General features: G+C 35.2%; 2 protein-coding genes across 5 annotated transcripts in view; both read left to right on the top strand.

Moving 5' to 3' along the window:
- The window catches only part of LOC139310238 (cyclin-dependent kinase-like 3), a 75103-nt gene extending 64923 nt beyond the window's left edge, over positions 1-10180 (top strand). The window contains exons 13-18 of the mRNA XM_070934395.1: positions 2968-3177; positions 4435-4608; positions 4770-4859; positions 7450-7611; positions 7789-7907; positions 8575-10180. Of these exons, the coding sequence (XP_070790496.1) occupies positions 2968-3177; positions 4435-4608; positions 4770-4859; positions 7450-7611; positions 7789-7907; positions 8575-8647 (828 nt within the window). The 3' untranslated portion in view covers positions 8648-10180. The remainder of the gene's footprint in view (positions 1-2967; positions 3178-4434; positions 4609-4769; positions 4860-7449; positions 7612-7788; positions 7908-8574) is intronic.
- Positions 10181-13938: 3758 nt separating this feature from the next.
- Positions 13939-19268, top strand: part of SKP1 (S-phase kinase associated protein 1) — a 41242-nt gene continuing 35912 nt past the window's right edge. Inside the window, exons 1-2 of one of the 4 annotated variants that reach the window (XM_070937306.1) lie at positions 13939-14136; positions 16088-16184. In XM_070937306.1, the coding sequence (XP_070793407.1) occupies positions 14134-14136; positions 16088-16184 (100 nt within the window). In that variant the 5' untranslated portion in view covers positions 13939-14133. The remainder of the gene's footprint in view (positions 14137-16087; positions 16185-19268) is intronic. The other 3 variants (XM_070937307.1, XM_070937309.1, XM_070937308.1) reach the window with 3 other exon arrangements.

A 19268-nucleotide genomic window follows, 5' to 3' on the forward strand; every position in this document is an offset into this window, starting at 1 on the left:
TTCCATTTTAATCTTGTCATGGTTCTGTTACATGAATGGAAATAGTATCTTCAAATAAAGCTAATAGGAAATTGTGATTTAGTAATTATAATTAAATAGATAATATTTATTGGTGTGGATGCTGCAGATTTTCTTTGCATTATAATGGCTTCCAGAGATTTTAGTGTCATAATTAATGATATCGGGTTATGCTTTGTCTAAAAAGTGCCAGAGAATAGTCGTATCAGTTTGTATTCAGGTAATCCATTTATGTGACCTGAGCATGATAGTCATATTTTATTATGGGTTTTATTAGTTACTATTAATTAATTTTTGGATTAAATTATGATTTTATTGTACTTGTTTCTTGTGTTTGCCGCCCTGAGTCCTTCAGGAGAATGGCGGCATATAAATACATGTAATAAATAAATAATAAATAAATATTGTGAAAAATGTCATTGCATTCTGCAGAATTTTAAATGTGCCCACTGCCTCCCTCAGTTTTTGTGTCCTAAAAAGACTTTATTTGAATACAGACATGTATTGCATGCTAGAATAGAGAAAAACTAAGCAACACTTTAGAGGAAGCTGAAACATTTCTGCTTTTACACTTGTTCTGCATTTTAAACAAAACTATTATTGATAGGGATGGTTAAATCCAAAGAGCTTGCTTTTCAAGCTTAAAAAATTATTGTAGTTGTTGTGTTAGTAACTTCATTTGCATGCCTCAATTTTAAGTAATTTACTTTAATCTGTAATGCTGATTTTTGATTAACCACTAACATTGGTTAACACAACCTTTGTATTTAATGCTTTCATTTTTTAATGTGTTGGCAAAAAGTTATTTGAAAGATAAATGGCTCTGAATTAAGTCATAATGCCTGTGAAAGAATAGCAGATTTCACATTTTAAAAAATAGATTGCTTTTAGCGATATCTGGTCTTAGATGCATATGGTATATATTTCTTATTTTAAAACATATTTCATTCTCAAAGCTTTCTGGATGCTGTTAAATGTAAGACTTAGGCAACCCAAAAGTATTTCTTTTGTATTATCTTTAGAGCCAATTAAAGTACAAGCTATTCCAGATAATAATATTCTTCAGAATTGGGTGTGTTTAAAGGAGGAAAGAAGATTCACAGTACTCTTCTTATTCTCAGCACTATTAATAGCAATCAGTTTTGGTGTTTCACAAGTAATATTCAGTTACAACATTGAATTCAAAGTCTGCTTCATATAGGATAATGTTGAGTAGCAATATTCTGTAGGAAAAACATAAAATGTTATGCAGATTGGGAAAATTGGCCCCAGAACTTTCCAGTACTTATGAAAGTAGTGTAAAATAGGCAATGTCTGATTATTTTTAGTTTGCCTGCTTTCCTCCTCCTTCGGTTCTCTTTCTGAATAATTTGAAGCAAACTTAACAAATATGTATATCTTTTCTTTGATATAAACTATGGAACAATCAGATTTTTAATTGGTAAGTTTCAAACTGAAATATTTCTGAATTATTTATTTATAGAAAATGTTTCATTGTTTGGCAGTAGAACTTTTATATACGTCTACTGTAGTAGCCTTTTCCTTGTAGATGATAATTTCTAGCTCTTCTAAAAGATGACACCATTTGAAATGCCTATATGTAATTTATCAAATTGAATATGCCACCAAAGTCAAGTAACAGTGAAGTCATTAGATCTTTCTGAAGCTACATTGCTTTGGGGAAAGGATGTTGAAACATGCTGAAGGATCCCCATCACTGCTTTATTCCATCAGAAAGAATAAAAGTGTCATTTAATTCTGTCAAGAAAGTACATGTATCTGAGACAAACATTTACTTTTAATTTCTCTGAAATTGCATTGGCTTCCATTTTCTAATAAATAGCTTTCTGTAGTTTTGTCTACCAACAAAAGTTTTAACTATTAATGTTTTCATATATTGGGGAGATCGGCTGAAAGAAATTGAATGTTAATTACACAAATGAGATTTGAACAAGTCTTGCATTTGGTGTGCACATTAACATTTATAATATCTTTTTTTCTGTATGGCTAGGACACTTTCTTACAGAAGTATAATTAATTGGCAGTCATTAGGGGAACTGAATCTTTCAATTTAGAATTAAGACTTTTTTTGGCAATTTGGGGTTAAAATTTGCTCTAATTTTACTATTAGATTTTAATATAGTAAAAATTTAGTATACTTTTATAAAAAAATACTAAATTGTTGCTATGATTGCTACTTTAACCTTTCGCAAAGTAATTGCTTAGGATGCAGTAGTATATGAATCTTTTCTATCTTGAACAGTTTCCCAATGCATTTTAGCAGACAATTACCTTGCACATTATTATTTTACACTTGAGAATTGGATTTAAGTATTTTCTAGACTGTCTAGCTTCATTTTGCCAACCTTAGAAATATGTGAATGAAATATTAATCTGTCAGGATAATGATCTGAAAGTCAAGAACTTAGATGTGACATTTTAGAAGTCGTATATTGGTCCATGGTGAGGTATCATTAGTATGATGATGTTACTTAGATATATATGTCCATTTCAAGTACAGTGTAAGGTCTGACCTATTGCTGGAAGTTGTAGAATTTGGATAGGGAAAAAGTAGGATAAAATTGAATCCCAGCAAGACTGGGCTTCTGTTTGTCCAGAAAATATCTGGTACTCTCTCTAGTCCAATGTTCTCAGCAATAATACCCACTTCTAGAGCAGGCTACCACCAGAAATCTAGATGGATCTATTTCATCTGAACTTTGATTTCAACTATCCAAAGAAACATTGAAAATCTACCATCAGTGCAATACTGTTATTGCTGTTGACTCTCATTATAATAATATTTGAGTTTTAAGGATTGTTTATATTATGTTGTTTTTTAGTTTTCATTTTTCTATTTTATGCTGCTATGAGTCCAAATGAATTGTATTTATATGTATGATAAGTATTGTTACTGAAAAGTTAAGCTGACTTTTTGTTCTCTTGCAGGCTAAAGAAATTTTAACAAAAGAATCCAATGTTCAAGAAGTAAGATGTCCAGTAACAGTTTGTGGAGATGTCCATGGACAATTTCACGATCTCATGGAACTTTTCAGAATTGGAGGCAAATCACCAGACACAAATTACTTGTTTATGGGGGACTACGTTGATAGGGGATACTATTCTGTTGAAACAGTAACACTTCTGGTAGCGCTTAAGGTAATAAAAATACATTTAAAACATGTTGGCATTAGAAATAACAGGCATACAGAAAACATTGGGGTTACCTCCAAACATTTTGAACTTTATTATATTATGTTTATATTCTGAATTACTGTAAGGATTTAATGCTTTTGAAAATTCTGCACAAAATAAAAATTGTAGAGAATAGTATGCAACGGAGAAATTCCAATAAACTCCTACATACTAATTAAGATATGTAGGTAGTCCTCGACTTACAACAGCTCATTTACTGACCGTTCAAAGTTACAACAGCATTGAAAAAAAAGACTTGTGACCGTTTTTCACACAACTGTTTTCACATACTGTTGCAGTATTCCCACGATCATGTGATCAAAATTCAGATGCTTGGCAACTGACTCGTATTTATGACGGTTGCAGTGTCCTGGGGTTATATGATCCTGTTTTGTGGCCTTCTAATGAGCAAAGCCAAAAGGAAAGCCAGATTCATTTAACAACTGTGTTACTAACTTAACAACTGCAGTGATTCACTTAACAACTCTGGCAAGAAAGATCATAAAATGGGACAAAATTTACTTAACTCGATTAGCAATAGAAATTTTGGGCTCAATTGTGGTCATAAGCTAAAAAAAAAGAGCCTTGGTAGTACAGGGGTTTAAGGCACCCTGTTATTAAGCTTATTAAGACCAGCTGCCTGCAATTACTGCAGGGTTCGAATCTCGCCAAGGCTCAAGGTTGACTCAGCCTTCCATCCTTTCTAAGGTAGGTGAAATGAGGACCCAGTTTGTGGGGGCAATAAGCTGACTTTGTATAAATATACAAAAGGATGAAGGCTATTGCTGAGCACATTGTAAGCCGCCCTGAGTCTTCGGAGAAGGGCGGCATATAAATCAAATTAAAAAATAAAAAAATAAAAATCTGAGGACTACCTGTAGTTAGAACATCCGTGTTTCTTAAGTCTGTATCTCCATTTCAATAGATGGAAAAGAGATCAAGGACTGATAAGATAGTACTCTTGAATTTAAATTTAGACTCTCCCCCTCCCTCCTATATATCAGTACTATTAAACTAAACAAAATGAGGCAGGAGGAAAACAGATTTTTAAAATTTGGTTTCAAAAGATGTTTTAAAAAATTATGTTTTCTCCACACATCCATAAATACTGATTATGATAGGAGAAGATATATGTTAATAGAGATGAGGACAAGTCAAGGTAGGGAACATAAAATGAAAAACTCTTAATTCTGTGATCATACTAACTACCTTATCTTATAGGTCCGTTACCGCGAACGCATCACAATCCTTCGAGGGAACCATGAAAGCAGGCAAATCACCCAAGTATATGGTTTCTATGATGAGTGTTTAAGGAAATACGGAAATGCAAATGTCTGGAAATACTTCACAGATCTTTTTGACTATCTTCCTCTTACTGCTTTGGTGGATGGACAGGTATGTTGAAAATATGAATATTTCTTGTTAATAGCAACAAATTTTAATCAGATGTTTTCCTTTTAAAACCATCTATAACTTTCAGTAAATATGTTCAGCTAACTGTAGTTTTTGATAATTAAAAATAAGTTACTCTAATACTAGTTTCAATATTTTCACAGATTTTCTGTCTACATGGTGGACTCTCTCCATCTATAGATACACTGGATCATATTAGAGCACTTGATCGTCTTCAAGAAGTTCCACATGAGGTAACTTAATGCAATTTGAATTCTGAATTGTGATTAATGTCTAATGGTACTGTTTAAATTATTTTTTCTTTTGTAATTTTTATTAACAAATAATAACAAATACAAAAGAAAAGAAAATGATATAAAGAAAAAATATAAGATGCAGAAAAGAGAAAAAATTTGAAAAGAAAATAGAAAAGAAAAAGAATACAATAGGGAAAGGAAATATAAAGAAGGGACTTCCCTTCATCTCAAGTAAAAACAATTTTAGTAACTGACCACTTTCTCTTAAAATACAAATAATTATCTTCTCTAATATCTAATCTTTTATTTGTAAACAATAAAACCTTATTAGTTTAATCCTGGTATTAGCAAAAGTTCGTTAAGGGTTACCTGAGGTTACATACCTATTTTAACCTTGATCAAATAAAGCAACTGCACATTCTTTCCATTTACTTTTAAAAATCCTGATCTTTAATTCATTCAGAAAATGTCCTAGATTTTTGTTTTCATTTTTTCTTTGTCCCTTCTCACAAAATTCAAAACATTAACAAGCTTCTTTTGTAGGCCCAGTATAGAACATTTATCCATTTCACTCTCTTGATTTATTTGTATATCCTTTTTAATTATTAGAACATCAGTTGGTTTCTTTTGTGTGTCCAGAGTAACATCTATTTCTGTTCTTTTTGAGCTTGTCATTTTTAAACCCATCTTCAAACCAGTTTCATTCTTGTCTGGTAAAACTTGTTACTCTTCCATAGTATATTTTAAACACAGTCCGACTAAAGAGGCAGATAATCTTACAGTTAATTTCTAGGCCCACATCCTTAAATATATCTAACGTTAAGACATTTTTCTTAATTTATAATTGTGAGTTGACTTTGAGTATTCTTCTCCTTTATAATCTTTAGTTCCCTCTGGTGTCCATTTTTTAAAAGTATTTTTTAAAAAATTCAAAACAAAGTATTTTTCCACAGGAAGATTGTTTATAATTGATTCTCAAATCTTATTTCAAATTTACCTGGAGTATATTTGTAACTTTGTAATAAAAGTTTTAATCACCCTTTTTGCTGTTTATTCAAAAAAAAATGTTTTCCCATGGAATTCACTTTTTGCAGAACCATCTTCAGTCCGCTATTTTTCTCCAGAAGTCTGGAGTCTTCAAATTATTGTCGAGTCTAGAGTTGGCAATAAATTTCGCATTTCATGTGCTTCATTTTAATGCTTTTATTGTTGAGATGATTTGGATTCCTTCTAGAATTACTTATGAAAATTGCTGCCTACTGTTTCATCTGATTTTAATGTATTAATTGATTATGGAGTTTATAGAACCCTACTAACAGACACAGAATTTCAATCTAGGATGAAAGACTTAAGTACTGTACAAAAATTCCTGACATGATAGAGAATCAGTGTAGTGACAAGTGGAGAATTTGTTGCTCTCTCCTTGTTGCTGAATATTAAGTAACAAGCAAGTTAAGAGATAACCTGAATTGTAGTTCAGCAATATCCGAAAGACAATAATTTCCCGAGTCTAGTAGCATAATCTTTCTTCTAATCTTCATAATGATGGATTCAGAATTATGTAGAGTTAAAAGTTAATACCCTGGTTCTAATTTTAAATTCATCAGAATTGGTTAGTTCTGTTCTAGATTATGCCAATGTGTTGTAAAATTCTTTGAGTACTATTAATGTTCATATACCTGATATAAATCTTGTGATTGTCAGTATTTAGAGATTTGTGTCCAGTGCTCTTTTATTGAGAAGTGGTATCAACAGAATAGAGTGGTAAATTATTTTAGCGGTCAGTTTCTCTTACAAGCCGCATGTTCTCCACTGTTGGTTGAGGGACTTTTCCAAGCAGCCACAAGATGGAAAATTATGTAGAAAATGAGTTCTTATAGTAGGTGAGTTTGTGAGTTCTTCTGATGGAACAAAGATTCTAATGAAGTGGTGTCTTTTTGAGTGTCTTATTGCTACAGATAATGGTCTATAAGAGTGAAATAAAATAGATTCTGAATATGAATAATTTATCATATTTCTGAGAAATCTTCCAGCCTTGGTTTGTATATTATGTTACAGAAGAATGAACTTGACTCTGGTTTTACTGCCTTGAGTGAGGAAGTAAACCAGTTATGTAAAGTGACTGCTAGTGTTGGCAAGCCCAACTCAAATTTAGTGTTTTATCTAATTTTCACTGTTCTGCATTATATTTTCACCATTCTGAAAGAAACTTCTTTCTGTAGATGGCTAGAGTGTCGTCAAGGAGACGCTGGGGTTTTTTTCTCCCCAGAAGTATGTTCATTGCCACAATGTCTTAGCATTATTGTTGTTCACAAGAATTAGCTTTAGTTGAATTCAGCCATAGCTGAAAAGTAGCTGTAATTGAATTCTTAAGAATGCCCAGGTGTAGGAAACTTAGCAATACAAAAATTCTGGATTTCTAGTATCACTGCTAATTGTTACCATTAGCACTGGATAAAAGTGTACTGTTCTCAACATATTTAGCCATTCCAGTTGTCATTTTGGAAGTTTCCTTTTGAAGTTTCTATGTTGTATTATGCATCTTCCATTTTTAAAGGCTAAATCATAATACTGAAATATTTCTTAGGGTCCAATGTGTGATTTGCTGTGGTCAGATCCTGATGATCGGGGTGGCTGGGGTATTTCTCCTCGAGGAGCTGGCTATACTTTTGGACAAGATATTTCAGAAACTTTCAACCATGCTAATGGTCTTACGTTGGTTTCAAGAGCTCATCAGCTGGTAATGGAGGTAAGCTTGTTTTGACCTCCTGTAAATTGTTTTAAGATATTTAAAACACAGATCATACCTTGATATATTTTAATACAGTATATGTATATACATAATATATTTTATTATAACTACAGTTTATATGCCTAATATTATCTGCAGAGGCTCTTATTAAAATTACGCATTTTCTTTTTTCAGGGATACAACTGGTGTCATGATCGGAATGTAGTAACAATTTTTAGTGCTCCAAATTATTGTTACCGTTGTGGTAACCAAGCTGCAATTATGGAGCTTGATGATACTTTAAAATACTCATTGTAAGTATTTTAAAAATATTTCTATGCGAATGTTCAAAGTGCATTATTTATACCACCTAGTTAAAAGTTTCACACACATAAAAAGTCATGCATGCTTGAAATAAATATGCTCTGTTGCTTGATCTGGTCTTTCTAGGTTATTTCAGAAGAGATTATTTGTGGAATATCCAATTTATTTTAAATTTGCATAGCTTTAACATTTAAAAACATGTTTGGATATTTCGGGGTGTACTCATTGATTCTTGAGTTATTATAAAACTTAACAGCAATCCTTCTTAAAATTATTTTTCTGGATGAGTTCTTTGAAGTTTAAGCCCTAAGTTGTGTTAAGAAATATTTGCTTCTGTTATATTAATACTATGTATGTAAAAGAATCTTTTTACTTCTAAGATTCACACAAATAGGTTGAATTCCTTTTTGTATAAGCTCAGTCAATGACAAGACATTAATTCTGTGCCTGAATAGAGCTTCCTTTGGAAATCCTTTTTCTCCCAAAGTGGCTCCTGCCATTTACTTTGCCACACTTAGCAGCATTATAGGGAAGCTTCTCTGTCCTTCTGAAGAAATTGTTCTGAAGTGTTATTTGAAATTTCAAACAGTATTAACTTTTTTATAGGTTTTTTAAAAAAATATTAATAGACCAACAAATTTGAATTCTCTCTTCCAGTTTGCAGTTTGATCCGGCACCACGCAGAGGTGAACCACATGTTACTCGTCGCACTCCAGACTACTTTCTGTAATGAGATTTTCCACTTGTACAGTATTACCATGAACCATGTGTTGACCTAAAGGAACATGGGAAGAGCAACAGTAACTCCAAAGTGTCAGAAAACATTTAACATTGAAACCTGTTTTCACATGGACCAAAAGATGTGCCATATTGAAATTCAAAGCCTCTTGTCTGTCAACGACTGTGACCACTTTAGAATGAACCAGTTCATTGCATGCTTGAAGCAACATTGTTGGTCAAGAAATCAGTTTCTGGCATAGTTCTACTTGTAGTTACTTTTGCTTTCTCTGAGAGATTGCAAATATTAATACGTAGACATTTAACACTTCGTGAATTACAAGTAACTTTCCATTTAGCTTTAGCTTTCCAGCATGATTGTAGATAAGAATAGCAAACTATCATTGAAGCTTAATGAACATTTTAAATAAGCACCGAGACCGACTTTTCTTATTTGTGTTCTTATTTTGTTTTTTAGAGAAACAATTTAATTTAATTGTATTGTTTCATCTGAACTGTTCCCACTCCCATTTTTCTCTCACACATTTCCTCTACAAAGTGTCCCATGTATGTGTTCATCGTAGTGAATTACTTTGAAAGAACAATTTATTTCTGTAAGACGTTGCTGCAGGAGTGTTGCAGCATTTTTCATAATAAACTTGTGAACTAAGTTTGGAAGATGGTTGACTTTAAAATGTATTGCAAGCACATACCATGTTGTATTTAATAAAAAAGTAGCTTTTATGTTTCTTTGAACCTTTGAAGGACCCAAACAAGACTGAGTCACAAACAAGCTGTTTTCAGGAAACATATTACAATACATAAAAATCAAAATCTTAAGGATCAGATTTTGTAATCTGTGATATATTAGGCAAATAATTACTGCTATAATTCTGTTAACATTTTTCAAATACTTAGGGAGAAAGCTATTCTGCAAAACAGATATTCTGACATTTAATTCTACCGTATATTTAAAGTGAAAAAGTCTCGATTGTGAAGTCAAACTTCACATAAGCATGGTCTTAAAAATTGTATATCCTCAATGTTCCTGATGAAATCTACTTTTTTTTGCTATACATGTAAACAAAAGAATATGAGGCTACTGCTTCTGTGTTACTGAATGAAGAATGGGAAGGAATTGGTGAGAGATCATAAATCAATTTCTGTATCCATTCTTAGTAGTAGCAGTCTCTCATACACATTACTCTCTTATGCCCAGCTTACTTTCCTTTGGTTTGAGCAGAAAGCAGTGAATAAGTTCCAAATACTTGCTGAATATATTCTGATCACAGAACTTGGGATATTTAAATAGCTAGGAAAAATGAGCCTATTATAATGGAAGTTAAATTCTTACTCGTAATTGTTGGTATCACACATTTGTTGAATGATGATGAAAATAGTGTAACAATGGGGATATACCAACAAGCCACCTGTAACTTGATTGTCTCAAATGTGAAAATCAAAACGTGTATTAACAGTGATTTCCTCTTACTTTGTAACTAGTGTTTTTACTTACCATTCAATAAAGTAGTAACAGAATAATGAAGTTGGAAGAAAAGTCCTTCTGTGCACAGGGCATGTTAAAGTGTTGTGCATACTTTGTGATTCTTGAAACTTTTTCATGGAATGAAGTGGGCTGATACCTTCAATTTCAAGTAGTTGACCTTTTGCATCAAGGGTTGCTGCTCAGAAGCAGGGCAAATTGCTTCTGTAATTCCCAGCCAAGGCATTTTTAACTTTACATATAAGTCTCTCTCTCTCTCTAGAGAGAGAGATTTTCAGTTTCCTGAAAAAACTTCAAAAGTTGAGGTTTTTCTAAGATACTGTTAGAAAAAACCAAAAAGGAACAAGTATTATAAAGAAATACTATTGGCACTGTTATTGCTCTTCATTTCCCCCTAGCGTCAGGTTACCAGAATATTCATTTTAATAGAAATTTAACTCCAAATATTAAAAAAAAACACCTTCAAAGAGAAATTCGATGCCAGCTAAAACTTCTACTGGTTAAAAAAAAAGGTAAGCAATAAGTTAAAAGTGGCCAACTTTTTCTATGAATTAACCAGTTAAAACACCAGTTTTCTTGCACTTTTAACTGAATAATACAGTACAGCTTCATTTTGCAGCTTCCTCTCCTTTTCTCCATATGATCCCATATTTAAGCAGAGATTAGAAAATGTTTCCATGTACAGTATGTTACCCACTTTTAAGTAGTAACTTTCATGATTATAATTCCTATGCCATGATGATTGGAGCAGTTTTTCAAAGTGGAAGCCACCCTTCTTGAATTCCAATGTCTAATTGGCTGCTTTTAAGACATTTTCTAAGCAAGTTACTGTCCTTGGTTAAATATGGTTTCTGGAAGTGAAAGAGAAAGCTGAAATTGTTCTTTTGAAAAAGAAAACACCTGTTGACAGGTCTTGTGAGCTTTATATATTATGCAGAAGAATTGTTCAACTGAAAAAGCAGGTAGTAAATGTTTAGAATAACTTAAACATAATAAAGTATGGACTATTTTTATAATTTTATGTTAATACAACATACTAATATGAAAACATACGGCATACCTAGTCACATCACAAATCAGTGGACACTTGTGGTATTTAATAAACCTAACAAGTTGATTTTGATCTATGAAAGTTCATATGATAGCTATTAGTTTTTTAACATGTTTTAATACTCTTGTTTAAGAGTCATCGTGTTTGAAAATCATATAGTTAGCATGGCCAGAAGGGAAGTCGGATAAATCCCTTTATTTTTTTTTTGGGGGGGGGGAAGGGTACCTAGCCAACTTTGGCTTATCTAGAAAGCTAATTAGGAAACATCTGTGAAGCTAATTGGAAACCTTGTGAAGTACAGAGTTGGTTTGTCCAGGAACTTGGAAAACATCCTGAAAGAAGGCGGTGAGAGAACTAACTCATACTAATAAGACTGCATGGAGATATTAATATAAATTGTTGAGCTCATGCTTGGTTCAAAGGCAATTTTACTTACAAGTAATCCTTGTTTAGTGACCAATAACTCAGTTAAGTGTTTGCTAAGTGAAATTGGGACTGCTTATGGTCTCACACTCACTTCAACTTCCCTTTGTTTTCAGGCCCGAGGTTATAAATGCAAGGATTGATTGCAAAGTTATCTTTTCATCATAAATGCAGAGTTGCTTAACAATAATTACCTATATTAGATGGTGCTGGTGATGGAGGAATTGGATGCTTTCATCAATGTCTGGGCTAAGTATTTCACTATGGCTGACAGTGATTTCTTGTATTGGGTTTATAATACCTCTAGATCAATCTGGATTTATCTTTTTGCTGCAGTTCACTCCATATGCCTAAGAGGAAATTTAATGCTCGGAAGATTGAGCACTCCAATTCTACAAATATTAGAAGGTGGTGTTTGATGACACTAATATGCACTATATTTATCAAGCAACAGAGGTGAGACTTTCCAGCTTGGAACAAAAAAGGCTTTGCTGTCTTATGACTAATGCATAAATATGAGAGGGAGTAGCAAGTAAAGATATAAATTGTGATATTGCTGTGCTATCAAACATCATATGGTATTCATCTGAGGTAGTTTAGGACTGCTTTAGGAGTAGTTTTTGCCTAAGAGTTTATTTAAACTTTGGTTTAAGTGGCAGAGACTTTGAATTCCAAACACTGGCTTAGTGTTACTTGTGATCTGCTTCTTGATCTGGAAATAGTTTTTCAGAAGATGCTCCTCTCAAAATATTTATTGGGGAGGGTGTGTGTGTGTGTGTGGAAGGGGAGGAGGAGAAAACATAATGTACCATTTGAAATGTTATTGTGCCAGAGGAGTAAATGTAGTGCTACCTATTATATAAGAGGCCCTTTCCCTCTTTCAAAAGTTGGAACATCTATGCAATTAAAATAGAACTATTTTGAGTGGGCAGAGGAGGGTGAATAACCAATAAATCAGTTCTTTATTTTTGCTAAATAAACAACTTGAATAATTCTCCTAGCTGGGTAATGGCAACTAACATCTTACCTGATATTTACTTCCCGGTTGGACTATTGTAATACTCTCTACATGGGGCTCCCCTTGAAGAGCACTCGGAAGCTCCAACTGGTCCAGAATGCGGCCGCGCGGGTGGTTATGGGCGCAACCCATTATGCCCATGTGACACCCCTCCTGCGCGAGCTGCACTGGCTCCCGGTGGTCTTCCGGGTGCGATTCAAGGTGTTGGTTACCACCTTTAAAGCGCTCCATGGCATAGGACCCGGGTACCTCCGAGACCGTCTTCTGCCACCAATAGCCTCCCACCGACCAGTTCGTTCCCACAGAGAGGGTCTCCTCAGGGTGCCGTCAGCCAAGTTATGTCGGCTGGCGACGCCCAGGGGGAGGGCCTTCTCTGTGGGAGCCCCAGCCCTGTGGAATGAACTGCCCCCGGAAATTCGTAAGATATCTGACCTCCGGGTGTTTCGCTGCGCATTGAAGACCCTGTTGTTCCGCCAGGCTGGACTATCAATACAATAGTTTTAAATTGGGGTATTTAAATTTATTGGGCTTTTAAATTTGAGCCATTTATTTAATTATTTTAAATTTTATATCATTGTTTTGTTTGTGTTTTTAAATAGGCTGTACACCGCCCTGAGTCCTTCGGGAGAAGGGCGGTATAGAAATAAAATTATTATTATTATTATTATTATATGAAACAGAAGATGCTAATGTTAGGATGATGAAGTAGTTTCTTACCAATGATATGTGAAAAACAGACCCGATTCCCTTAATGATAATCCAAGGGAACGTTGAAACGTCTGATGCATTTGTGGATACACACATTACTCAACATCTTTTGTGGGAGGGGGGCCAAATAACACCAGGGAGTAATAACCAGAAGGAGCTGGATTCACACACACACTCAAACCGCATCCAAGATTATCAGACATGAATTACGTAGCCGTCCAACTGCAACAGGGAAAAGAAAAGGGAATATAATTACGTCGCTCAGAATAAACGAGAAACCGTCCTTCCTATTATGACGTAACGCCGTCGCCACCATTATGAGGTAGCCTCGATCACGAGCGAGCTCGTAGCGGGCAACCTCCGATTTCGCCTGAAGGACCCCGAGGTACTTAATATCTAAATACGTTTAAGGGTCTCTTTCTTCTTTTTTATGCGAACTAGGTTATACCCCTCTCGGCCTCTCCGCAGTCCCTCCGCGGTGAAGGCGGGGGGGCCGATGCCCGCTGAGTCGTCCGGCGCAGGCGCTCAGGAGACATACCCAGCCCCGTGAGTGGAAGGGGCGGGGACAAACGCTTTGGGCCCTCGGCTCGGGTCCGCTCCGCCCCCAACTCTATAAAATGCAGCGGCCACAAGACGCTCCAGTGCGCCCTTAATTTGAGTTGGGTGGTGTGTCTTGCGGGGAGAGGCTAAAAGGCGCCACCGTTGCCGCCGCTACCGTTGCCGCCGCCGCCGCTGTTGTGCTGCCTCACGGTGAGTGAGGCCGAGGCCTGGGTGAGGTTCGGGCCTCCTCAGCGGATGGTGAGGGCGAGAACAAAGTTAGGACCGTAAGGGCCGCGGAAGGGGGATGAAGCCTTGAGAACCTATCGCAGGTGGTTGCTAAGGGAGCGGCTTCCCCCCCCCACCTCGCGGGAAGGGGTGCGGAGACGCGCAGCCGAAGGGCCGCCTCCGCCATCTCTTCCAGCAGCCCGGCTCGTCCTGGAGAGGGAAAAAAGGGAGGGAAGGTGACCGACGCTAGGAATCCGCACTCCTTTAACAGTTCGTTCGCCTCCCGAGCCAGAGGAACGTTTCCCCATCCCGTTTCCCTCTTCTTCTATTAAGGAAATAACGTATTTTTATTTATTTATTTATTTAAAAAAAAAAGTTGATGCTATGGGCTGCGTTTCTTGACGGTGTGTGAGTTTTTTTGCAGGGCGTCTTTAATTTGCAAACGGTGCATACTTCAGAGGAGAGAGAGAGAGTGTTTTGCAGGAGCGAAGCAAGAAATACAATATAGTGAGTGAAATGAAAGGCTATAGGGCTGACGTAGCCAGCCGGGCACTTTACCTTGACTTGTTTTATGCAAAGGCTTTATGTACCCTAAAATGCTTAGTCACGATTGCCGTTTAATCCGAAACTGCTTATAAAAAGCTGTCCTTTAAACAATCTGGTGAGTTTTAAGTTTATTTGAAAAGAAAAAAAAAAGTAACAATGATAATGGACTGGATCCAAGCCTAGCCTTAGGATTTAATGATGTCCTAAGTCATGGGATTTAAATGATGATTAAAGTGTCCATTCAATTTAATGCATCTGTTTGTCTGAATAAACAGAGATTCATCTTGATCTCATGGCTACACAGTTAAAATGTTTATAACTGTCAGGTTTGTTTCTTAACATTACATGCATATTTCGTTTATTAAAAATGGTTATCGATTTTAATGGGAACTTTCCTTTATGAAAAATACCATGGAAACTGTTAATTATTGTGCCCTGAGCTCTCCAAAGTAGTATGCATCATTTGTGAATACTAAGAAATTTATTATACATAAATAAATTATAAATTTATTATTTTGTTTTAAGGGGTCACAGTAGTTAAAATCAAGAATTATGCTTAACCTTATCCAAAGTGGATTATGTAAGATTTGGATACTACTTGAACAATTCTGAGAATTTTCATATATTTAGTGATTTCTGGTTCTATACCTTGAAAAATAATTTGGGTTCCTCTTAAAAACACTCAATACTGGTTATGTAGCTGCTTTCATGATGCCTGATCATTTCCCAATACAGAACTGTAGTTGTTTCCCAAGTAATGTGAAGAATGATGGTGTACAGTAGTTTGTTGAAAGTATAATATTATATTTTCAAATCTTGCTTGGTAAATAGTCCACATGATTGGAATTAGGTCATTAACCATGAATCATATCAAAATGCCCAGATAATTATCTCATTCTGTAAAATGAATGTCTGCTTTTGAAACAAGGTACAAGCATATGCAATACACTGCCTTAAGTAGCATAATACAAGTCAGATTTAGAATTTTAAGTAATTTTAGTCATAAATTTTTATTGGGCATGTGCAGCACTTTACATTGGAAAGTAAAAAGTTTTGGAACACTAAAAGATAAAAAAAATTAAACAAGCTTGTTGAAATACTTAATCAAAACATGTATTTTAGTTTTATGCACTAATATTCCATAATAAAGATTACGTTTAAGGAGGCGACACTGCAAATATAGTCAGAGTGAGCTGTAATCTGATCAACCCTTTTTTTAGTCATTAATTTTAAGCAAACCATTACTTAGTCGGGATATAGCTTTATTGACCATGTTATGATAATGCAAAGATGGATGAAACAGCATTGTAAAACAAAAAATTAAATTTCTTTTGTAAATATGGTTTACTGTATTTTTTGATAGGAGATGCTAATGAAACCACATAACTAAAATGTCATACATAAAAATATGGGTAAAATATATTTTATTCATTTACAGATGCCTTCAATTAAACTACAGAGCTCTGATGGAGAAATATTTGAAGTTGATGTTGAAATTGCAAAACAGTCTGTAACAATCAAGACTATGCTGGAAGGTATGAGCATCATAAAAGAGAAATGCTTTCTGTATTTCTGTTTTTGTCTCTCCATACACACCCTATAACCATTTTTAATTTGATAAATTGGATTTTAATCTTTGAATCAGTCTTGGGGGTCATGGGATGTCTTCCTTTTCAAGGAAGGAAGACAAAAGAGGGTTTTTACAGCCTAATGGATTTCCTGAGACTAACAGCTTCTTGGCAAAGGTATGGGTAAGGTTGTCTAATTTTTGTTTTGAAGCTGATAGTGAATCCTTACTATGCCTTGCAATTGGGTTACAGTTAAATCTTGTGAAGCAATAAGATAAAGCTAATATAAAAGTGAAAGATATAGGAGTCCCAGTGGATTTTACTCCATTAGTTGTTGCTGACAATGGGGGATGGTGCTCATCTCCGTTTCAAGACCATTAAGCAAGTGCTGTCTGAAGACATTTCTGTGGTCATGTGTCCAGCATGACATCACTGAGCAGTGTTACCTTCCCACTGAAGTGATACCTATTTATCTACTCATGTTTACATGCTTCCCAACTGCTAGGTTGGCAGGAGCCGGGGCGAGGATGGGAGCTCAGCCCGTCACATGGCGCTTGGATCTTGAACCTGGCTGCCAGCTTTTCCAGCAAACGAGTCCAGCGCCTTAACTGCTGAGCCACCATTCCGCCATAAGGATAATACAAATAGATTGTGAAGTTTTGGAAATAGTTAAGCCTTGCAGGATGACAGCTTAATTCTGCTTCTCAGCATATTAAAAAATTGATGAGGGAATTTAGCCAGATAACTTATTTTTTTTAATCAATTGTTCATAGACTTTGGAAAAAGAGCCTAGTAATATTTAAAGATTTCTTCCCATTTTCTTTTGACCATGTTGTGATTTTTTAAAATATACTGATTTGGCATTTTTATAATTCAATGCATTGTTGCAAGCTACTTTTACAGTTAATTTGAATGTTGGAGGAGTAAGCAGTATTTTGAAGAAATGTATTAATTTAGCCCTTTTCTCTGTCCATAAATGTTTATTTGTGATGTATACAAATTCTGTATTATAAACATTTTCTAAATTTCATTATCTCTCACTTTCAGTATAGGTAGTCTTTGAGCTATGACGGCAGTTATAAGCAATGTAGTCATAAAACAACATCACATGACTGTCAGTGATGGCAATTCCAGCAGTACCAGTAGTCATTGTTAAATGAGGATTGTGTAGGTTGTTGAGAACCTCACATAATCATGATTTCCTATTTCTTGTTGGCTTTCCCCATTGCCTTTGCTTATAGGAGGCCAGCATGGAGCATCAGGAATCGTGAACATGTGACCAACAACATGCTATGGTTTAATTGTAAGCCAAGTGTTGAGAACCAAGATTGTAATCATGTGGGTATGGGAGCCCTATGATGGCTGGAACTCCCTGATCCATTATAAGTACCCCGCTACAGTGTCGTAACTTTGAATGGTATTGAACCATTCAGTACCATTCAAACCAGTCATAACCTGAGGACTAATTGTAATCATCCAGGTGATTCCTTGTCCCAGTAATAATAAGTAGAGAGGGGGAAATATGAAAACTTTTAAAATTTATTTTTGGAAATTTTTTATTTTGAATAATGTAGAAAATAAGAAGTGAAAGGCATTAGTGTGTGTTTGGAAATTCATTGAATAACGAAATAAAACAATAATATATCCAGAAAGTGATGTTTTGTGTGATAATAATATATATTCTCAGTCCCTTAATATCACTCCCAATTACCGTATTTTTTACACTATAAGACGCACCGGATCATAAAATGCACATTAGCTTTAGAGGGGGAAAAGAAAAAAAATCTGCCTCTGCCTCCCAACATCCATCCGGTATTCATCTGGCTAGTGTCCTTGCAGCAAACACCAAACAGCCTGGTCAGCTTCAACATGTTATTGTAGCCCCAGCACGTGGCTCGTCAGGGCTCCGATCTGTTGCGCCCACCACTGGTCAACTGAGCTGAGCTGCTATTACAGTCGAACACTGGAACCTTCTCAGTGGGGATCGTCACTGATCTCTGTCCGCCTAGAACAGCTGATCAACGGTATTCCGGGAGGCCGATCCAACCGCCAATCAGCTGCTCAGCAGTGAAGGCTCCAGCATTCCCTGGTGGCGGTGAGCAGTGGCAGCAGTGACAGGCAGCGGTGGTGACAGGTGTCACCGTCGTTTGCTGCCGCACGAACCCCCCCTCTCCCCACCGCAATATTCACTTTATAAGACGCACAGACATTTCCACCCACTTTTGGGGGGGGGGGGAAGTGTGTCTTATAGTGCAAAAAATACGGTAATATTTGCTTTATCTGATAAAGTGGATGACAACATTTAGAATATGTAAACTTCCTATGTTTTATTATATTGGTGGTTTCTTCTATTTTAATTACTCTTGCCTGCCCACTTTTACTAAGTAGAGGAAAACAAAGTGATGCTACATTGTTTAGAGTTGAACAGCTTGTAGCTCCATTTGTAATATAAATTATTTTAAAATATATCCCATTCCCTAAATTGGTAAATTTTTGCATGAGATACATTGTTAAGTGAATATACCAAATATGTTGTTTCAAGTAACCCAAAGACATATTTGCTTTTATACTTTGTAACATCTTGATATATCTGTCCTCCATTTGTGTTATACTTGAACTTGTGCCACTTGTTCTGGTCTTGTTTCTTCACTGCTATTTCAGGGTATTAGGCAGCTGCTTTAAACCAGATAAATCCATCAATTAAAATGGATTAAAATGTACTTGCAGCTCTATTCGGTGTAAGCCTAGAAATATTTGTTTTAATCTCAATTTTTTCAGAACATAATGACATGTATATTATGTGCTTCGATAATCATAATAGCTTAGCAAAACTAAAATATAATATTCCTTTTATAGTTATCATTTAGCTCTATACAGATTTTTATATTTTAGCACAACAGGACACAGAAACTTCAACTAATTTTAAATAAAATGCAATTATGTTTTACGATGGTAAAGATGGGAAAATCATGCTTTATTTATTATCTGCATCCTTTTAAATATGGGTTATGTTTTTGAATTATTTGAAAGTTCTCACTTAATAGTGGTAAT

Source organism: Pituophis catenifer, unplaced genomic scaffold (genome assembly GCF_029215685.1).
Source record: "Pituophis catenifer annectens isolate HBS135680 unplaced genomic scaffold, rPitCat1.0.hap2 SCAF_2, whole genome shotgun sequence".
NCBI classification, from domain to species: Eukaryota; Metazoa; Chordata; class Lepidosauria; order Squamata; family Colubridae; genus Pituophis; species Pituophis catenifer.